This window comes from Falco rusticolus, chromosome 1, assembly GCF_015220075.1.
Source record: "Falco rusticolus isolate bFalRus1 chromosome 1, bFalRus1.pri, whole genome shotgun sequence".
Classification (NCBI taxonomy): domain Eukaryota; kingdom Metazoa; phylum Chordata; class Aves; order Falconiformes; family Falconidae; genus Falco; species Falco rusticolus.
Window position 1 is genome coordinate 55400408 of NC_051187.1, and position 23103 is coordinate 55423510.

At 40.5% G+C, this 23103-nt stretch overlaps 1 protein-coding gene across 3 annotated transcripts in view; it reads left to right on the forward strand.

Annotated features, from left to right (window-relative positions):
- The first annotated feature begins 848 nt into the window (after window positions 1–848).
- Window positions 849–23103, forward strand: part of RAP1GDS1 (Rap1 GTPase-GDP dissociation stimulator 1) — a 101355-nt gene continuing 79100 nt past the window's right edge. For 2 of the 3 annotated variants that reach the window (XM_037379749.1, XM_037379760.1), the window contains exon 1: window positions 849–1098. In XM_037379749.1, the coding sequence (XP_037235646.1) occupies window positions 1095–1098 (4 nt within the window). In that variant the 5' untranslated portion in view covers window positions 849–1094. The remainder of the gene's footprint in view (window positions 1099–23103) is intronic. The other variant, XM_037379778.1, reaches the window with a different exon arrangement.

The following is a 23103-nucleotide window of genomic DNA, read 5'->3' on the forward strand; positions in this document are numbered from 1 at the left end:
AACCAAATAATGGAGATTTATCTTCTTGTTAAAACTGCCTTCACACCTAAGTACTTTGTGCACAAACCTTTCAGTTTTGGGTGTAAAACTTGTAACGTTCATTCAGCAAAACGTACGGCAATCGGACTTCACTGGGCAGTTTCCTCCCCCAATTCTCCCCACGTATCCCACATAAAATACGCTTTTCCATCCGGCTTAATCCCCCGCTTCGTGCAAAACGCTCCTCCTCAAGTCCCTGCTCTCGAATACGAACTTAAACGCCACGCTCCCCATTTTGAAGCCACCCGCCTCCTCCCTTACGTCCAGCCTGTGCCCCGACCCCGCGGCGGGGGCTGCGAGGTGGCAGCGCCGGGCCCTGCCGCACCCCCGGCGGCGGCCGCCTGCCCACCCAGCCACCGCGGCTCCCGCGGCACGCACCGCACCGCCCCGCCCGGCCTCCCGCAGCCCCGGCCACCGGCGAGGCAGCCCGCCTGCCACAAAACGTTCAGGGGTGGCCGGCGCCGCAGGGAAATCCCCCCACCGCCCCACAGGTAACCCTCTCCCCGGAGGGCACGGGCAGGTGGAGGGCGGCGGGAGAAACGAGGAGCGAGCTCAGGCGCCCGCCGCGCCCAGAGATGGGGGGGTGGGGTCGCCGCGCACGCTCCCCGCCGCTGCCAGCGGTCGGACCGGCGCCCCTCGCTGCCCCAGCGCCATGCTGCCCCCGCGGCCCGGCGGGCGGCCCCACCCCAGCCCTAACAAAGGAGGCCCGGGGCCGCGGCGAGGGGCGGGAGCTGCTGCTCTCCGCGGGGACCCGCCCCTCGGCTCCCTCCTTCCCAGCCGGGGGCGCTGCCGCCGGCCCCGCACCGCCTCCGCCCTCCGTAGCTGCCCGCCCTTCCCCGGCGGCAGCGGCAGGGTGCCGCCGGGCGGGCGGGGTGTCTCCTAAGCGGCCTTGCCCGGATGTGCTACCCTGACTCATAGCCGCGCCGCACGCAGGCTCCGCGCCGCTGCCGCGCCCGCCCCGCGCTCACGCCTCCCGCGCCTCTCTCCGCGCCCGCGGAGAGGCGGCGGCTGCAGCAGCGGCAGGAGGGGAAGGAGGAGGAGGCCGCGGCGGCACCATGGGTAAGTCGCCCCAGCACCACGCCGTGCAGCCCCCCTGCCGCCGCCCCTCTGCCCCTGGAGGCCGCCGCCCGCTCGTCGCCGGTGGGTGGGGAGAGGCGGCTGGCCCAACTTCCCCGTCGGCCGCCTGCCGCCGCGCCGCGCCTCAGCCTGGGGGGCAGCGGGGTCCGCCGAGCCCCCGGCGCCGCCGCGGCCACCGGCCGGCCCCTGGCCCTGCAGCGCAAAGTTTCCGCGGCTCCTGCGCCGCCGCCTGCCGGCTCTGCCCGGCCCGGGGTGCCCGCCGGGGCGGATTAGGGGCAGGGTCGGTTCTCCGGGTGCGAAGGGGGCTTCGGGGCAAGGAGTTATATAAGGCACCCCCGGACGCGCTCCCAGTTACCGTTTGCATAATGGAGACGGTTGGGGCAGTGATTATAAAATAATCTCCCTTCGCCGCTCGTGGAAGACACAAGGATCCTCGTATTTCTCCGGCTTTTAGGAAGGCGTTACTCGTGCCTACAGATGCAGCCATATTACCTCTGCCTTTTTTTTTTGGTCTTAAGACTGTAAATTAAGTAGCTTCACGCTGGCTGCTGCTTGCACGGAGCTTCCAACAAATGCCATGTGAATCTAAGTAGTACAGTATTTGATTTTTCTTTACAGAGTGCTCAGTGAATTTCTTTTGCCTCCTCCACCTCATCCTCTTGCACAAACTACAGCTCTGCTGGTATTAAACAGCCACCATAAAACAGATTTCCCAGAAATCTGGCTGTAACGCAGATCCCAGGGATGGGTAGGGAGCGCCCACATTGAGCTGCCAAAGACCCAGCCAGTCTGCCAGGTGTGATGGTGAGACAGAGGGTGCAGATCCGGAGGGTAGGGAGCTGTGGCTCACAACCAGGGTGAGGAGGTGGTGGTTCCCGAGTTGGGCTCAGGGGTTTGACATCAGCATTTCCTGCGGCCTTAGGTAAATCAGTAGTTTCTTTGCAGATCACATGCATCTTTCACTTTTAACTAGAAGTTTCCATGGAAAGAAGCAGTTGCAATGCCTCAGTTTTTCTGCTTATGAGGTGGGGGTAGATACTTATTTAACTCCTTTAAAGCAATGGAGAACCTTTGGAGAATGGTTCAAATTAGAAGCTGTCAGGGTCAGGCATGAGGAATGTCAGGTTTCATCCTAGGTAAACTCTTTTCTTGTGCCTTGCCTTTTTAACCCGCGTGAATTTAGTTTGGGTATGTTTTCTGTCTCCTCCAGTCACTAAGTAGGACTATGAATCTCATCGTTCTGTTTAAAGTCTGCTTGTTGGTAACTCTGTTTTGGCTTCCAGAAAAGAAACAACTTAAGGGCATCACTTAAAACCTGTTCAGAAAAGCTGGTGCAGAATGAGCACAGCGCTCCTTTTTAGAGGAGTCTATGCTTCAGTTGCAGGCAGGTTCGTAAACAGCTTGAAAATCTGCTACAGCTTGCTGCATAAGTAAGGGTAGTTATAATTATTTTTAGGAAGACTGAAATAATTTTTCTGTGAATCTATCAGCACCTATCCATAATTGCCCAGAGAGATTGCACGTGAAAATACAGAGGAGCCTTCCCCACCCCAACTTCGTCAAGTATCAGGGTCTGATTCCACTGTCTTTAAAATCAAGGCAAACTGTAAGTAGCCTCTGCAGCAGATCTTGTTGTGAGTGGCAAAGACTGAAATCAGTTTCACCTTGGCTCGCAACTAATAATGACTTTCCATGCGAGACTTATGTTTAGGCTCATACAATCAATGCACTACCTTCCCTCGTTCAGCTTATAGTATTCTTTTTGCTAATGCATTACATAAAAGCTGAAAATCCTTAGAATTAAATCAAGGATGAATTTGTTCTTCCTGTAGCTTTTATATCTTTCCCTAATTTGGGCTCAATAAGCTAGCATTTGTGGCAGAGAGAGCACTAATGTCTTACGGTTAAACATATGATCTGTTCTGTATTTATGAAGGTTGGTATGATATTAAGTGGTTTGTATACTGATGATATAAAACGGAAGCCGAAGTAGGTATATTCTAACTCCAATTAAAATATTTCTATTGTTAAAAATACTGGTTATGTATACGTGGATCTGCTTTTTCTTGACTGTGTAGAAATACTTCTGCTGCCACTCTGATTCCAAGTGTGTATTCCTCTGAAGATATTATGGCTGTTGTTTCCTCCTAGAGGATACTGATTTGCTCTCATTAATATCAGTTCTTTCCAAAATTACCATTTTTGTTGCTTGCATTTATTCAAAGTTCTGTCTGAGTACAGTTTAAACAATATTCAATGTTTGGTGCTGAGAAGCAAGTTGCCATAAGTCCTTCTGGCGGTAGAGCACTTTGAATACTTGAGATGACATGTGCACCACCAGTACTTGACTTCTGTTTTTATAAGAACAATTACAGGTTTTCACTTTTCAGTTACTATTGTAATACTTCGGTTTCACAATGAATAGCGGTTTTCCAGAGTCAGTTCTTGTTATTTAACCTTGAAAAACACAAGTGGTATACTTGTGCAAACACACTATATCTAAGAAAATCTTTCTATTTTAGAGCAGTGTCCTGTGGTGGTTATTGTAAGCAGGCTGCAGTTATTTTACAAACGTAAATTAGTAAAATAAAAATCAGGAACTTGGTTACATGTTGACCGCTCAACAGTAATCCTTTGGCCCCAAAAGATGGAGAAACACCACTTATGAGAGTTTGTATGCGGAATGCAAATACAGATGACAATTTTTTTTTTTAATGAGACTTAACAGTTTGTTTGAAGTGTTATTATGGTCTGTAATAGGGAAAGCTTATAGAAGTATTCTTCCATTTTGAGACTATTGGTTTTGTTAGCAGAAAATGGAAGGCAGCCGTTGCTCTGATGAAGCTTAATATGTGCTTAGGCGCTTTGTTGGGCAGCAAACTGTGAAAGCAACCTGCTAAACTCTTTTTACAATACCTAGCCGTAATGGCATGATGACAAGATATAGAAAGCACACAGGCTGCGATGTAGTTGGATTTAAATACTGTCCATTTAGCTACATTGTTGTCAGAACAAAGATTTGTATTGCCTCTGTCTTCCCAATATACTCTTGTTTTCTCTCCCAGATTCCCTGAAGAATTACCACGTGCAACTATGTATCGAGTTTTGGGGTCAGCCTGAGGGTTGTCACACACCAAATCCAAAGTGAACCACAGGTCAGGGTGTAACAAGCCACTCCCTGTCTTCAGGATGTGAGCTCACAAAATAAAGGAGGCAGGAAGGTGTGAAGCTTCAGGCGTGCTTGTGTGTAATACTGTTTTCAGGAAGACAGGGATAATTCTCCCTGCTTTTAGTTAAAAATGTAATCACTAGCTTCAGACATGAGAGGAATGAAAGCTAATGAAAGTCTTCCATCTTGAGAGATTTCCTGCTAGTTTTGTTATAAAAGATGCAAGTCAGACTAATAAGTTGCTTGGAAAAGAGATCTATCCATTGCACAAAAAGATAATTTTTAATTCTTTTAAAATTTTTGCTAAAACAGACTTCTTACACCACCAGTGTATTAGTTCTAGCCAGCCCAAATATTTCAGTTTAAGCCAGTATAAAATATTGTATTAGCATTTCCTAAAAACAAGACTGATTTTTGGTGAAAGTCTTGTATTTAAAAAACAAACATGGAGAAGACTGGTTTTAGACTGCATCTCTTTTGCTTCAGTAATGTTCCTCGAAGTATGCCTCTGAAGCAGCCAGAGAGGTTAGGTTAGTTTGACTGACATTCCTTAATGAATAACTGTTCCTGTGTTCAGGCCAATATTTGTGATCTTTTGTTATTACGTGAGACTGAAATGAAGTAGTTCTGTCTTTAGCTTTAGGTTAAAGGCTTCATTCGTAAGTAGGTTTCCTGAGAGCAGAATATTCGGAGGTAGTGTCAGAAGTCTGTGAGGAGCATCTGGCTTTCTGTAGCATCAAACTGAAAGTGGAAAGAGAAAGGGCAAAAGAACAGCTGAAACCTGAAGGAAACAAAGCGGTAACAATGGAAATGAGAAAGCTACCAAGACAAGAGACAAGAATAGAAGGGAACAAAAATCCCTTAAGGGAAATGCATGGAGGGAGAGAAATACTAGAAGCAGAGGAAAGATGGGCGTAATAGATGGATGAATGGAACAACAGAGGACAGAAATAGGAGAAAGAAATGAGGATCTTGACTCTGTGTTCCCCTCCCATCTCTCCCCCCACCCCCCCAAAAAAAAAAAAAGTTAAGAAAATAGTTGTGGTATAAATGTAAATAAAATCAGATAATTTTTACCCTCTTTTTTTGTAGTACCATTTAGCTGCTGCTGACAGCCCTTGAGAAGACCCATTATAATTTTCCGTGTTCCTCAAGTAAAGCAGATTTGTTTCTGGGAGTTCTGAGAATTTAATTATTTATAAATATGTTAAAAAATAACATAACCTACAATTGGTTCAATAAAAGGAAAAATTATGTCATCACCGTTTGATGGAAAGCAGTGGAGATTCATGTATGGCATCTGTCAAGGAGGTTGGTTGTTATCCCTTCTTAACTCTGTGGCAGGATGTAGTTCATGTTTTAGCATAACAAAGGGACATTAAACAGTGACTGATGTAAGAGAAACTTCATTTTCCAGTGTTGACTAGTCCACCTGGGTCTGTTCACATGCTGTGTGTTCAAGAAAACGAGCATCCCTGCTGTCTTGATATACTGTGGAGGCATCACATTTCCAATTCTAACTTCTTTCCAGATTAAAATAATTAGGAACTATGTCTAAACTTCTGGAAATTAGGAGTCTTAAAATGTCAATACATGTTCTTCAGCTAATGGAGAAATTTTTTTAATGACAGTTTGAATTTTAATTAGACAAGGAGCTTTTCCTAGTAAGGGATTTTATAAGTAGAGCTTTCACTGCGAGGACAATCTCCCAGGGCCTCTTTTTGTTAGATATGATGTAGAAAATTGTTTCTGTTTACAAATTTTAATGTAATGGCAAGCAAATGAAATTTGTTCTGGTAGAGTAAAATAGTAGTTAAAAGTCATGGACTTCTGAATGGTGAAGTTCCTTTTAGTGAAAAAAAAAAAAATAGCTGTACTAGAATTTGTGTGTGCTCTAGATATGCCTAATACAATTTGTAAACTCTGAAATAAATGACTGTGGTTTAAGGAGCCTCAAAGCTGTGCACACAGCCTGACAACATTTGTTCAGCCTGAGAGTTGCATGGTTCTTGTTCAGAGAGTTTAAGTTGTGCAGAAACTCTGGTGATCTCACTGTGTTCTTAAGCTCTAGTTCAAGTAGGTTATGAAGTCGGCAGATATCCAGAAGAATTTGTCAAATCTATAAACCAGATAATTGCTGTTCATTTAGCTCCAGATAGAGGACAGAATTTAGTGCAGGATGCTTTGGGACCTGCGAATAAATACAGCATACCTTAGCTGTACAAGTATAAGCGTTTGTTGGCAAGGCATATGTCTTGGAAGTATCTCTGACTTGAAATACTTTCAGATACATCTTCTTCACAAATTCTGATAAGAAATGTCAGGGAATAAATGTATGTGTGTCTGAAGAAGTTGGAATTCAAAATATGCATAAATTGAGACAATGCAGATGCCTGTACAAAGTTGTGTTAAAATTTGCAGTATAAAACAAGTGAAGTGCTTTCATTTCATGTTTCCCATTTCTAGTTTAGACACAAACATCATACAAAAATCAAATTTACACATTTAAAAATCCGGGGGAGGGGGACAGAAATCACACTTTTGCAAAGGAAATACTTTGTTATCCATTTCAATATTAGGTTCCATTTTCCTCACATTTCACAGCTCTTACAAGCTTCCTGCTTCCTAGTCATGTGTTGTAGGGACATCTTAGACATAAGTCAATTTTGAGCTTTTATTAAAACACTAAGCTATTCATTGTGTTAGTGATAGCTCAGGGAGATTAATGAAAGTTAATCAGTGTTGTTTAAGTTCATCAGCTGGTTCCATCCACTGATACTTGCCAGGCACAGACAAAAAGGTGGGAGAAATATGCAGAATTTTTCTATACCTTTAATTTTTTTGTTGACCCCTCCAATCAGTCGACTTAGATTTGACAAGTCATTTCAGTATCTGATTAAATCCAGTTAAGCAGGTGCGTAAATTCCCATGGTGAACAGCAGCCTTTCTTTCAGGCTTACTGCTGGTGCTCTGGAAATGTGGACTCCCAAGTCTGCTTGGGAGTACAACTGGACAGAGAGACAGAGACTGAGTGAGAAGTCTGATTCATGGCGGAGAGCAGCTAAGCGGTATAGGATAGATGACGCGATGAGGATTGAACTAAACCTTGGAGAAATTTGTCAGGGCTACCAATGAGCCTGTGGGGAACAGGCCAGTGCTTGGGAGACCAGGGGAGGTGACAGCTCAGCATCTCCTGGTATTCTTGAGTTTGCATATTTAGTCAGCCACCTGTGCATTTCTATGGCCTTCCCGATGTCCCAGTACCGGAGCATCAGGGCACACAACCTGCAGTTGAAAGCCCTATCCTTATTTCATTCTTCACCTTTCAGTAAATGTCTTTACCTCTGGAATACACCAGTCCAGAAACCCCCAGATATTACAGAATACTCATCCTACTCTCATCTTGTCTTCCATACAGTAGAGGTCTACAGTTGGAAGAGAATTCTGTCATACCTAGCACTTTACAAGTTCTGTTCTACCCCTTTTGCTCTTGATTATACCTAGGCTGGAAACTAAAGTTGCATGGTACCATATGGATTAATTCTGTGACAGCATTTTTGTGGAAGGAAGCTGAAAGTTCTGCTAGCTTAGCTATTTGACTTAAATATCAAAAATGCTAAAACATGGCCTGCAAGCCTTTATGGTCTCTAGGGTGAGTGGGGCGTTTGACTGTGGAGGTCTGTGAGTTGCTGAGAGTGGCCTGCTCTGGCAGCTAGGAACTCCTCTTGGGAGCATATTTAGAAACACTTCCCATCTTTGATGTTGGACATGACAGTCCAGGGACTTAAATTAATGGGACTATTTTAACATTTCTAGCCTTAAATACAACCTTATAAGTACGTGTCAGTATTTACAGGGCCAGTAGTGTACCTGGTCCCTTCTCTAGCCTTGCTGAGTTTATTCCCATATCCCTTGTCTATGGAGAAACCCCATCATGCTCGCAGTCTATATAGCACCCAGTACCCTGCAGGCATAACTTGAGTTCAGTACTGCCAAATAGCTACTTGTGCTACATGAAGGCTTTGGAACAATTTCCTTAAATCAAAATGCTGTTCTATCTTGACAGCAGGAACAAAGCATGGGAAGAGAAAAGGGTTTTAAAACCAAAGCAGGACTGTACACATCTTTCTTATCTAAATCTTCCCTGTCCACAGAATGTTTAACTTACCTCCTGGGCCTCTGGAGGAACTGACTGAAGTCAGTCTTCTAAGTCTGGTGTACTTGGTAACAGCAGCATCTTCATATCTCTGATCGCTTCGTTCAGCAATCTTCTGATGTGCACACTGAAAGTCACTGGATTGCTGATCATGTTAGGACCCTGTTGTACAAATACCTAAGACACCCCTCCTGAACTTCAGTGAGAAATTTAGGAGGAAATGCAGTGAGTGAACGTGACCATCAAGAGGTGTGGTAGCAGCAATGAACAGGTATTTCCACACTTAACTTTCTCTTCACACACCCCCCCACCCCTTTTCCCCTAAGTAACTAGTAGACATTATTTTTCCTCAGTCCTCTCCCATGCTTATGTGTTGAACTGATTTTAGGATCAGGATGCAGTTCAGGGGGCGGCAAAGGAAGGCCAGCCACAACAGAACACTAGTCTGTGAGCACATTCATTGTAGAATTGTCTGGTATGATTAAAATCCATTAATATGCTTTATACAAATACATTTGCTATCATCCTGCAGAACCTGTTGGGCAGTCCCCGTTCTTGCCTGGTTTTCCACAAAGCTCAGGCAGAATATACAGACATGCTGGCTTCTGCCATATGGAATTAGGGGAAAAGCAGGGAAATGTTGGCAATTGAGGGAAAGAGATGGAACGTGTACATAAGGAATTGCTGACAGGAACCAAGCAGTTTCAGGAGGATGGTTTCTGTTGTTGTGTTGTGTTTTTTTGTTGTTGTTGTTTTTTGTTATTATTTTATTTAAACCTTTGCAATAATAATTCCATCACCCATTTGCGGCAAGATAGCGCTTCAGTCCAATCACAGATACTAATCAATACTTGTACATGCAGCAGTGCCCAAAATACAGTGTGCGTTTTCCAGAAGAAAAGCACACTTCTGTATCTGATGTTACAGTGTACTTATTTTCTTTGTCTCATCTATTTTACCAAAGAATCCTTTCATAAGCTTCACACACTCTTCCACGGCCTTCCTGTTCCTTTAAGACTTCTTTATTTCATTCCCCAGGTTTCTGTGAAGTCTTCCTCCTCTCTACCTCCTCCAGTTATCTGTTCATTTGTGTCTTTCTTCCCATCTCCCACTCTCTTTTCTCCTCTGGTTCTATCTTTATTAATTAAATATCTAACAGCTTCTTCCGTCATCTATGCTTTCTACTATCTTTGTTAGGGAAAGAATTGAAAAACTGGTGTTCCGCTTTCTAATTTCAAGAACTTAAGTGATTATTTTTTTTCTCTTCTCTTTAGTTAAATATGAGTTATTTATAACCAGTTTAAAATCATGCTTCAGTTTTTTCTAATGTACAGTAAGTGAGAATATATGAAAGAATGTATCTTGTAGGAAAGAAATTAGGCAGAACTGGGCCCTATTCATGTAAATGCTATTTATGCAGCATTCTTGTACCCACACAAAGCCCACACTGAGTACTGCTGAAGTCATTGGGATCCTGCTTTTTCTGACTCAGCTGTAGTAGAGTTTAAACTGCTCTGTTTTGGTGAAACCATGTAAAAAGACACGCATCACCCCATCCGTTCAAGACATAGTAATGTTGACTTTCCAGTTTTACAACTGGGGGAAAATGGCAGACACTGGACCGATTTTGATGATCTGTTAAAATGGCTTTTATTCATAGGTATGGTGCTATACTAACATGTAGCATCTGAAGGAACTTGCCAAATGAAGAAAGAGCCATGTCCTATGATAAAGAAAATAATTTGTTGAACTTGGCTTTTCTTAAAAATTTATAGAATTGTCATTTATGTAGTATGTTTTATCAAAGAGGAAACAAACTGAACATTGAACATCTTCCAGTGAAAGGAATAGTAAGCATGGTGTCTTAAGCTATTAATATACATATGTTCTAGCTTGTAGAAGCATAGGGGAAAAAGAAAAACTAAGTTTTCAGAAATCTGTTTCAGAAACTGACTTTGTAGCCATTAGGTGATGGCTTTTGGTGCTTTCTGATATTTCCAGCAAATGTTAGGAATTCCGCTTTGCAAGATTGCTACGCATTATGCTTCTGATGACGCATGTATTTTGAGTGTGGACACTTAATGCTCTGAAGGCAAGAATGATGGAGAGAAACAAAAAGCAATTCGGTACACTTCTTCAGAATACATCTTCATCCCAGAAATGATCTGAAGTGCTTGTTTATCTTTATGAAGGCCATAACTTCCGAGGAGGGTGAAGGCATCGCAGTTCTTTTTTTTGGCTGTGGAGGGCAAGGTGGAATTTAAGACTTCCTATGCAGTCTCTGGAAGAGACTGGAAGAGTTCTCTTGTGAACATAGAATTTGAGTTCGGTACATGTACCCAGTTCAAAACAGATGGCTGGAGAGAGAAATGCCCTAGATAATCAGCACTTCATGTTAGCAAGGGGTGGCCTGTTTTACTTTTTCTTTAAATTGATATTAAATAGGCTTTCCAATAAAAAGCAACAGCTGTAGACTACTGGATTGTTTTTAGCCTGCTTAGCTCTTTCAGTTCTGAACAGTTTACTGCAGTGATCATAACAGCAAGGAGTCACTTGGAAGCCAGCATACTTAGCAACTATTTAAACTAAATTGCTTTCTTTTCTAAAATCAGAAACGGTCATCAACAAAACAAGCATATTTGGCTGTACATAAAGAACTTACTGGATTTTTTTGAAAGCTGTTTAATAGGCACATTTTACAAAACGACTTAATCATTGGCGTGTTTTTTGAAACATAGGCTTTTCTGTTTGACCCTTTTTATGCTTTAAAAATAAATAATGAGCCTATTAATTTTTTTCCCGTTACCAGAAATTTATTTCTTACAATCAGAAATATGCCGAGGAGCCTGTTTGCAGGTTAAGATTAGACTCTCTTTGAGAAAAGATGTAACTATGAGACCAAGGATTAGATATCAAACTTTAAAATTCAGGAATTCTTGCAAGTTTCTGATTTTTATTTTTTTTTTTAAATCCTTCTTTCTTCTCCCTAGATTCATGTAGTTCTTGCAGAAGCAGCCATTATAACAAAACAGGCCTCTTCAGGTTTTGGTCACAGTTTGGAATTAAAATGTTTTTAACAATTCTTTTTTAACACTTAATTGTTGGCCCCTCAAAGAACAATCAGAATAGGTTTTTGACGGCCACTATGGTTGTTGTATTTATGTAACAGTAAAAGATTCAGTACTATTTAGGCTTTGATCATGTAGCATGTGTTAGACTTTAGCATTATTTTGTAACACCTTCAGAGGGCCAGTGCAAGTTTAGAAGCCAAATTCTGCTTGTTTACATAAGCATACTATTTTGCTCTGTATTTGTAGAACTAATTTGTCCGTAGCATGTCATTTGAATCCTTTCATTCTAGAGGTTTCTGCTGCTTCATGTAATGCAATCTGAGGTTAAGATAAAACCATCAGACAAGAAAATCTGGTTGCTTTGACATGAAAGATCTGGATGCGCAACACAGAGCTTATAAAAAGGCATTAATTGAATTAAAGTAATTTTTTTTTATTCAGTGCTGAGACATGACTTCTTTAAATTGAATACAGCAAACTCCATTGAAATACATGTTTAAGTGTGTGTTGTAGTTTTAAATGACTCTGTGTTGCAGTGCTTTTAAGTGACCTGGTTGCAGAGCATTTAGAGAAGGTAATCTGTTGAAACCAGCTTTGCTGCTGAAGCTTCTGTGTAGTCAGATTATGGCCTCAGTTCCCCATTGCCCTGTATTATGCATAAAGTGACTGCAAATTTGATTTAAGATGGTAATTGGGCCCAAATTGTAGCTTTAATATTCTGCCTGGGCATAAATGGCCATAGGATAATGGCTAATAAAGTGATGGGTAATAAAATGATGCCCATGGTGCTTTCATATTTGAGATGACTTGAAGTCTCATTTTTAAATACTCATCATGGTTTAGTAGAATTAATGGATTTAAGATCTGCACACAGTTTTGAGGCTACAGTGACTCACATCTGTAGAAGCCAGAAAAAGCTGCAGGTGTTTGGTACACTGGAGAATTTGTGGCACGGGGAAATTAGGAGTTGTATTCTCAAAAGACTAGTCAGCTCAGTGTATGATGGCAGACACAGATGAGGAAATTAACTTCTCAGGGGTTAGAAAAGGTAGATGTGCTACCTGTGGGTGACAAAGAGACAGTTACTGAAAAGAGAAGACCACTGATCTCTATCATTAAAAAAAACACTCTTCAGAGGGATCTTTAAACACTAATTCATCTAAATAGCCTTTTAAGTGAGAGTGTGAAGCAGGGAAATAAAACCAAATTTAGCCTTCCCCCACCCCCCAGTCTGTTTCTTTAAAGAAGTGAAAACGACAAGACCAAGATAGTAGATTGTAAAAAGGTGTCTTCCCCTCTACTCTTTCTCATGCAGGATTTAAAGTTTGTATGTTGAAGAAGGCTGCTATTGACCCAGATAGGGAGATAGGAAATAAGTGAAAACTAGATTTTTACCTTGAACTCTGGAATGTGAAAGTAAACAAGTAGCCTACCAAATGAAAGGCGTGCTGTGCAAAAGAGATACTGGTTTGATATATGTGGAAACATTTGCTCCTGAAATGTAGTTTTCTACTGTGACACTGCATCATTAAAAGAGACATCAAGGTGCAAAAGGTGTTACAATGACAGCTAGAATTAAACCCAGCATTTTCAAGGGCCTGTGTTCAGACCACAACTCCTTATTTACCTCAAAATGGTAAAGTTTCTGGATATTTTGATAATTATTGTATACATAGAATCTCCTAACAATTGGCTGGGAAGTTCCTAACCACTTGTTTTAGTAGGAATGTGCAGAGTTAATATGCTTTTGTGGTTCTACTAGTAAACAGTTCACAAAATGGCCTCTGTGGTTTGTGTCAGGTACAACATCTTCTCACAAATGCCAAATATTTTTTTAACCAGAATTCACATTTTTAGTCTTTTTTTTTTTTTTCTTTTCAGAGATAGAAATAATTAATAATCTTTCCTTGGTATTAAAATGTAGCTACAGAAAGCAAGCCTCATTCAAGCTTTTTTTTTTTTTTTTTTTTTGCCTTTACAACTGAAGACCACAGTGAAAGGGACTCCACCTTCTCTGTTCTTCAAAGTTGTGCTCAGATCCTTCTGGAATAGTGTGAAGGACTTAACAAATCAAGATAATTATGTATCACATTCAACAAGTTGCTTTTTCCCAATAGTAAGACTTAGTCTCCATGACATTTTACAGTCACAAGCTGTCATCTTATATGTGGGAATTCAAGCAGTACTGAAAATACATACACCGCTGAGTAAATGCAAGACAAGAATCTCACAATAAAAAATAACAGAATGTTAGCAAGAGAAAGGGAATAATTTTATACATACAAAGGAGTCTGCTCTTACCTGTGTTTGAGGATTTTTCTTCTTGAGCCCCAAACTGCTACATTATTTGTAGAACAAAAGGGTACTTACCTGTTTGGAAAGAAAAGGAGAAGTTTTGTTATGTAAGGGTTAAATAGCAGGAATAGTCAGATCAGGATTTTTCCAGTCTGTGCTCTGCTAATTTTTAGTAAGACCAAGTAGTTACATTTCTGTCATGCAGCAAGACTTAGATATACCTGTAATAAGCATGTCCTGCCTGGAGGCATTGTAATAAGCCCTGTGGTATTTACAGTGAAGATGTTCCGAGCTGAAATTTGTAAAGATTCATGGAATTATATAAGAACTACAGAATTGTTATTTGGAAGGATTTTAAAGCAGGACTGCTGCCAGCACTAGAACCAGGTCAACTACGACTTTGTCTAGCTACTACTTGAAGCCTCTAGTCTTTGTAATGTCCCTTCAGGTAGCTACAGGCCTCCTCTTTGCCAGACTAAAGCAGTCCCCAACCTCCCCTTACATGTCATGTATTGTGGGCATGTGCCCATCTTGTTAGCCCTGTCCTAGACTCTGTCCAGTTTTTCAGTATCCTTCTTGATCTGGGACACCCACAACCAAGGAATTTTGGGACACACAAATCCTTGCCAGGCATGAAGCACAGTGTTGATCTGCTGGCCATGCTCCTAATATAACCAATACACAGTTTGCTTTATTTACCTTGAGAGCATGCTGCTGCCTCATGTTTTGCTTGGCATCCACTGTAACCCCTGGGTCTTTTCAACAGTTTGTTCCCAGCCTGCATTGATGCTTGGGGTCATTCTGCCTTAGCTGCAGAATTTGGCTCTTAGCCTTTTTGAACTTGATGAGACTCCTGTTGATCCAGTCCCCGGGTTTCTGAAAGGTGCCTCTGGATTGCTATTTGATATGCTAGCCATTCCCCCAAATTTAATGTTGTCTGCAAAAGATTACAAATGCCTATCTGTCTTCAGACTATACTGATATCAAACACAAACTGCATACTCGAAATCTGCAGTTTAACCTGTCCATATAGGGCCACGTAGACTCACATTTCACTTCTTGATTATTAAGTAAAGCAATGATAAACACTTTGTATCTCTAACTCTAGAAAAAGTAAAAAAGGCTGTGTGCCTGAAAAAAATTTCTAGGAGTGTTTGTTAGACTAGCGTTTGTAGATGCAAGTGAATATGAGTTACTGGCAATCATTTAATGCAAGTGAATGGAGGATGGCAAACAATTTGTATGCACTCCAATGGACTTAATTCTGCAGAATCACACTGGTGGTGAAATATGGATTCTCGGGTGTAGCCTAAATGGGATTTCAGCTTTTTCTGTGGTACTTGCTGAGCTGATGAGAAATGCATTGAGATTGACTTGCAGGAGCAATTAATGGGAACCATTGGGTCCAGATCTCCCAGTCATTCTCGTGAAAGCCCTACTGAGCATGGAATAGTTCCTACCTTGTCTACGTGTCCAGTTTCCTTTCCAGCTAAGCAGGTGACAGTGCATATCTTGAGCTGTCTCTGACATAGAATATGGTAAGCCAGAATGCATCCTTAGAAGCTCTCCCAAGTCCCCCAGTTTAGTCATAGCCACAATCTGTCTGTCATGGCCCATATCTTACTTTAGAGGTAAAAGACCCTTCCTACATTGGGTTCATTTATCCCACACATTGTGCTTTTACTTGTGTATTACTATTTTTAAAATATAATATTTTTTTCAGCTTCAGTAATAAATTTTTATCAACCTGGAGCAAAAGGAAGCTTTTCCAAGATAGATGAATCTACACTAGCAGATTTATTTGGTAGCATCTGCCACTATCTTTATCTCTCTAGAGCACCTATGGTATAGATCTGAAATAGGACAATCAAGACTTCTGCTCAACTAGATCAGAGAATAATTCATTTTCCTTACAGGAGTTCAGCTTTGATTACACATGGGAAGTGCTGTCATAGAATAGGGGAGCGCATAGTCTGAGAAGGCCCAATGTCTAGATGGAACTATGCATGTCCTGTCATCTGCTAGATTTGTAGGGAATTTGAAATTACCAACTACTACTTGTTGTGCCTAGCTGCCTGTTTCAGTGGGATGTGAGGAAGAAGAAAGACTTCTTTTTGTCTTGTGCTGACAGCTGAAACATTAGCAATTTTCCTGATAAATATTGCTTTAAGAATCAATTGCTGACTGAATTAATTAATATAACCTCAGTAACACTCCACGTGAGGCTTTGTGTGTTAATAAAATGGAAAGGATGGATATTAAACCTGGTAATGCTTCTTAAAATTTTTATTCTTATGCGCAGCCTCTGGAAGTAAATGGAATATGGCTAGCAACAAAGCTGCACTGATTTATGCCTGCTGATACAGAAGCATTCTGGTCTTTTCCTCATTTGATTAAAAACTCAGCGTATCAACAGTAGTTAAAATTGACAGCAGCTTTTGGCTTGTGCATAATCCACACATTTACTCCATGAAATGTGTCTCTAAAGTTTCCCCCTGTAAGGTGTGACAACTTCTGAACTGTTCTTTTCTCCACTTCCCCTTCCTTCTGCTTTCAAGGGACCATAACAGTTGAGAAAACAAAGATTCAGAAAAAAACATAATTGGAAAATTTAAAAGGAGAGATTCTTCCCTCAACTGTGGTTCCTTTGTGGCTGGCATCTGTGGGAGTTATATATGCTGACCAAAAGGAATTTCCTTGGCACAAACACTATGAATGTACAATATAGAGAGGACTGTGCTGGTCCTTGATGTTGGTGCAAGATGCCTAGTGGATAATGGGCTGGGGCACATGGGAGTTTTTTAGGCTATAGACAGACTTACAAAGATTCTTAGTGTCTCTTGACTGTCAAGCAGTCCATAAATTACTCCTCTGTACTCAGTTATGCTACAAGCTACAGCATCCTTGCTACGTGCAGGAGCTGGTCAGGAAATCACCTCTCAGAAAATCATGCTGTGTCCCTGCATCTTTCAGCCCTAATGGCAAAAGCACCGGCAGTCGATCAGTAGCTCAGTCCTTCTAGGAGTCTGCCTATGTTGGGTAGTCTACTGACATTATAGACCAGTGTAAGAGCACAACTGCAGTTAACAGCGATACAGTTCTCTGAGACCACGTTTGAAAATGGCATAAAATAAATAACATGAATATCCTGAAATATGGACTGACTACAGTGGAAGTTTCTCTGCAGACAGGTGGTTAGGGACAAACTGCGTTACACATTCGCTCTGGATTTTAGGTGCTGGTTCCCAGCATGGCATTCAGACACCTGAGCCAGGAGTTTTATCTCCCAAAGCAAACAGTGCCCGAAATGTTCAGAGTGGGATCAGTTACCAAGCTCAGCAGGAAACCACCCGTCATTAATATGCATACCATTTTCTGATCAGCAAAATTTCTGCCTTAAGCCCAGGGCCTGGAATTATTTCTCAGGGGTGGATGCCTGCACCTTTTCTATTAAATTCTGAACCTTCATTTCTCCTTTTCAAATGTGAGTGGAAGAAGAGACACAACTGGGTTACCACCTTTACCTTCCTTGGGATAGGCACATGTTTACGCAGGAAGCCGAATGGTCCAGGCTTTTTCTCTGCCTGAAAGTGAAGCTGCGCCATCAAACAGACCAGAAAACCAGACAGACCTAATAGTGGTATGTGTTCATAGCCTGTTAGTCAAGGCTTTTTTCAAAAGGTGGAATTGTTCAGTTCCAGCACTTCTTCCTGTGACTGCTCATTTGTTTTATGCAATGACTGCTTAATATAAAATATATCTCAATAGAAGAAGTACATGGTGTTTCAGTCCTCACGTGGAAAATATAAAAATCTGATTTGAGTATGTTTCTGGGAAATTGTGTTTAAATCCTTTCAGGTTGAGGAAAGCAATTGGTTTCTTTTCATGTTTAGGCTAATGTGCAAAAGTCACTTTCACATTTTTGCCACCTACTTTCTGTTGGATGCTAGTGTCTGTCACCAAGAATTCCTGTGTTGACTTTGTGTATGAGGCACATTCGAAGAAGGGACAGGAAGAGTCACTCTCTCAGAGATCGTGATAATGCTAATACATTATTTTGGTTATTAAGCTGCCTGAGAGGACTAGGAGAGTTCTGCATTTAGGCTTAAGCTGAATGCATGTGGAACCTCAAAGGCAAAAAGGTTAAATTTCTCCAGAATTTTGTGACATGTGAATGAGACCATGGGAGCTAGGCTTCCTAGAGTCTCCTCTGTGTATAAATGTGATTTTTAAATTATTATTTTTTCCTCCCTTGTGATTTAAGGGTCAGTCAAGATCTGCTTGGTCATCAGAGGGATGTCTTTGAGAGTACAGTGGACATTCTTGTTTTTGGGGCCATAGCATTTGCAACTGTACCCAGCTGTCACAGAACCATGCATCCCTTGTGAAACATATTCCAAGGACTTGTTTGTCCTCCCCATCTGTTATTAGCTCTACCCTTCCTTCTTGAGACCTGCAGGTTGTATGCAGAACCTGACCCTTTATTCTGTCCATATGACTATTTAGTCTGAGAGATGGTTATTAAGCAGAGAAAGCAAAGCACTCCTCCACTTTGCAACGCAGACAGATCCTGCTTGTGGGGGAAATAAATGACTTGTAATTTAATATAGCAAGTGGCATTTTGCATAATTTTTTTGTCTTTTAAAAATACATTTCTTTTGGAAAAAAAAATTAAAGTCTTGGTTGCCTTTCTTATTGAGCTTTGTACAAATACGTCTGTCTTGGGAGCATTTAATTTGTTTTTGTGATGTTGTCCAAACACAGCTAATCGCAGATTGGGGGAATAATAGTTTAATTAAGAGTCACAAGATTTAAGACAGATAAAGTAGCCTTTTCTTTTGAAGATTTTTTTTTTCATTTGATTTTACACTGTTAGATTTTTCTCTCTCCAAACCCATGTTTTCAGTGGGATACGTATTGCATCTTCCCATTCATTGAAATGTTTATTGCAGTGGTTTGAAGTAATACTTGAGGCCTATAGCATTTGGCTTATGATTTACCCAGCTGTGCATATGTACTGTAATGTGCTGCCTCAGAACATCACTATCATGTTTACTGCATTGTCACTGTTGTATAATTTTTACTAAATAAACCTCTTAAATGCTGTGCAGAGGTTAATAATCACTTATAACTGCAGCAGTTATGCAGAATACTAGTGCGTTTTGTGGAAATATTTCTTTAAAAAACGGTTATATTAAGCATTTTGTGCTCCATTTTAATTTTGCCATCTGATTATGCAGTTTTATGTCAGTCTTACATGAAAAGTCAGTTAAATTCTTTTCCTCTAGAGAGCATCTGATCCTATCACTGCAGTGTTTTTATTGATGCTCTACATCCTAGGCATTCCAAAGTGAGAACAAATAACTGCATTAATAGGTAAATATTTATCACTAGAGAGATTAACCACAGATGTCTACTAATCTTAGTAACACCAGGTTTAAGGCAGAACATAATACCTATAAAAACAAATTCTAGAGTACATTTTGGCCCTAAATTCTTATAGATGAATGATACTGACAACCCAGTCTTCAATTTACAATATGTAGGCACCACAATCTGCCTACAAAGTGTACATTGTTGATTTGGGGCAATTTTAGTAATTTGTGCTAAACTGCTAAATTGAAGAACTAGTGACATCAGACAATCTCACCAGCCAAGAAGCAGTGCTTTTCAGGATTGAGTTGTTTTCCTTCATATCCTTCATTGACATTAGAGAACATCGAAAGCCTTTTTCTCCAAGGCACGAGGAGACTGCCACACTTCTATCAGCCCTTCTATGGTTAAAGGACATTTTTGAATTACAGGTTTTAACAATCGTGTTTTTAGGAGGAAAGACACATTCTTATGTGATAGTCTTTCCCTCTCTTCCTTCCTTGGGACAAAAATGTTTTGCTGAGAGTAACTGTAGTAGGAGAATAGAGCCAAACAAGTACTTATCATATGATTTTTCCATTGAAAGACACTTGTAAATAAGGGGGTTTAGAGTCACTTATTAGATTTGCAGCTGATCTCTTTCTAACAAACTTTCATTGAAAACCAAACAATAGCACAAATGGCAGGTCATTTCCATTATGAACTTGTTTGCAGACACTCATCGGGTTCAAACAATATATTTTCAGGGCTGAAAGCTTTCATGCATAGTTTGTAATTATCATGTAGTTTGTGATTAAAAGTAGTTATTTTGGGGAAAATTAAATAAAAACAAATTAAAAGCAGATTTTGAAAGTTCTCTGGGGAACAGCATAAATCACTGTTAAGACTTCCAATCTAAGGAACAGGTGCCCTTTGGGACATCATTGTGAAGTCCCCCATTCTGACGAGATGCAGAGGCTGCAGCTCTGGTCTTCTGCTGGGATAGAGAATTGCGGGAAAACTGCATGTAACTGTGGGGACAGGTGTAGTGGATCAGTTGGTTTAGGATATGTTTCATGTTGTCAAGAAGGAAAATGGAACTTGCATGAGTGTCGTTGCGTAACAGAACATCTTATGTCTTTAATTAGGAGCAGCTAAGCTATTTATGAGTCTCTTTAATTTGTTTCTAAGCTTTATTTTGCCAGTGGCAGATGTATTATTTTACATTTGTATCTCTGTACAAAGTGACCTTTATAATTATATCAAGGTAAACATTTACTCTCCTTGCTGAGGTTTTGTTGAAGTGTGCTTGCGAGCCCTCAGCCTTTCAGTGTCTAACGTTAGATTCTGTGTCAGGGTGGTTTCTCGCAGAGCTAACACGCTAAGGGAACTATATCCGCACAGGACACCATGGTAGCAACTGCCGTTGCTGGACCAGGAGAAAATGGGTTGCTGGAGTGCTCTGATCAGCCTTGAATTTAAAATAAGCTGCTTGAAGATCCAGAAAACAAAACCATTTCTTAGCTTGGAAAAGGACTGGGAAATTAAGTCTCCGTATTTCAAGAGTTTTTAAAGGGCTTACCATTCAGAAAGATGTTCAAGGTCCAGACTTCTTCCTAGAATGGTATACATTTGCAGACAGGTACAACAATTTAAATCCATAATCACATGCAAAAAGACAGTAGCAAAAAAAAAAGAGAAGTTATTAATTGATTAAAAATGTAAGATTTCAGACCGGGTGTACAAAAGCATGTTACATAAATTGCTAATTTTCAATGACAACTTCATTTAAGGTGCCAAGATACCTTTAAAAATGTAGTTCTAAGTAATTATAGAACATGTAGAAACATTGTTATGTTCTGTTATTAGGTCTATTATAGCCTTTTCTTAAAGTTTCACAGCTTTTCCTAGATATCTACTTTTCCACTGCTCAGGCCAGTTTTATTTTCTGTAGTATTTTCTTTTTGGGTCCTAATCATATATGTTATGGCTTTGAAGATTGGAGTAGCTAGTTTTAATTAAGTCCACAGCCAAGAGCTGAAAGAGTATGTCAAAGCAAAATCCTTTAAAAAAATCAATTTTGTCAAATTGCCCACAAATTAATTAAAACAACAATAAAAGTAGTCTTTATTTTTACAGTTTTATTCCCTTTAGTATCTCATTACGTATCAGGACCTCCAAGTGTTTATGCACATGTGGAAGACTGACTTACAAAAATAATCCAGCAAGAATGAAAAAGTTACTCACAGATAAGTAGTGACAGAATCAGGCTCTTATCTGTCTTCTGAGTGCTTATCCTACAGAGATTTAAGATAAAAATTAATCCCATTAATTCGCAGATTTTGTACTTGATTCAGTTAAAAAGTGTGGAGGGATAGGAATGAGGAGGGAGTGTTACTAAACCACTTTTTATAACTGAATAGCGTTTTTGTCTCACTGTATTCCTCGCATCCCAGATAACTGATCTCCTAGCTGAGAGTCTGGTGGGACATTCAGTGTTGTTTTATCTGTCTGTTTTGACTCAATGTAGTGCAGAAGTGGATCACCTAGATTAATTCTGCCAGTCTTGCAATGCTTTGATTCCTCCCTGATAATTTGGCTATTACTGTGATTATTTTAGTAGTTATTTTGCATTGAAGGCTGTAGACCAGGCCAAGCAATTCAGTGCTGTGTGTTTATGATGTATACATCCTTATCAGATAGACTCATAGCATCACACGGAAAAGTAATTAGGGACATAAGAGGTCACCTAATACAGCTTCCTGTGCCAAGCTGGGCTAACTTTGAAGCTAGATCAGGTTGCTCAGGACATTATTTTTTATTTGGGGGTGGGGTTTTTTTGGTAAATCAATTTCAGTTTTCCAAGGCAAATTTGAATATAAGTTACAGTATGGGGTTTGTTTTTCTCTATTAAATACCCATATATTAGCACAGTGACTAGAGAATAATTCTGTAACTGATTTTGGCACTAAAAGATACATACTTAATACACACTGAACATAGTACCCATCTGTTGCCAAAATCTCTCTCATTGCTCAGAGCAGTTCTTGAGATTTGTTTCCCCCGTGAATATTTTTGTCACTGAACATTCCTTTAATTTGCTCTCTACGGTGCCTTTAACTCCCTGTACCTCCTCCCATTCCATTGGCTCTGAGCAGGCTGAGCGTATCCTTACTATGCTTGTGGTTTTAGAACAACTAGGCACCAAGTTTTCACTTTCACTTTGTATTTGCCTAAGAAGGAACTTGGTGCAGCAGTAGACTGAACAATCCTAAATGCTATAAAAAAAAATACACAAACCAAAGCAACAACCCAAAGCCAAACCTCAGCAGCTTACTTTCAAGGTTAGTGTCAAGTTTACATGCAAGTAAACTTGTTAAAACCTAGCCATCTGTACACTATTAGGTGCATATTTGACAAAAAAAAAAAAAAGGTAAATAAAAAACCTGTCAAGTGACTCTTGAACATTCAAATAGCTCAAAGGCTCTTTGTGTGGTAATGTTGGCACAGCTTCTAAGTGACCAGATGGAATTTTATTAACACTCAACAGGACAAGGGCTGAGATTTTGTTTATTAACTTACTATATTTGCAACACTTGTAGAATGTGTCAGAAAGCTTGATGTTTTTTCCTACTACGCAAAATTACACATATACCTTCCTTTAATGCAAAGATGCTGACTGCTTCAGAGGGTGTCATTTCTGTAAGGTGGGTAAGAAAAGAGATATAAGATGTACGGTAATTTAAATATCACAACTTTTTAGTGAATTATAAAAAGATTGTTTCATATGTACAATTAGTGGTCATACTAAAAGCAGAATTTAGAAACAGCCTTTTAATAAATAGACTTGATTAATGTATTTTTATAAGAAAGAATACAAAATATCTTCATTACTAAAATTACCTTGATTTCTGACATCAATAACCACTGACAGTATTGATGTC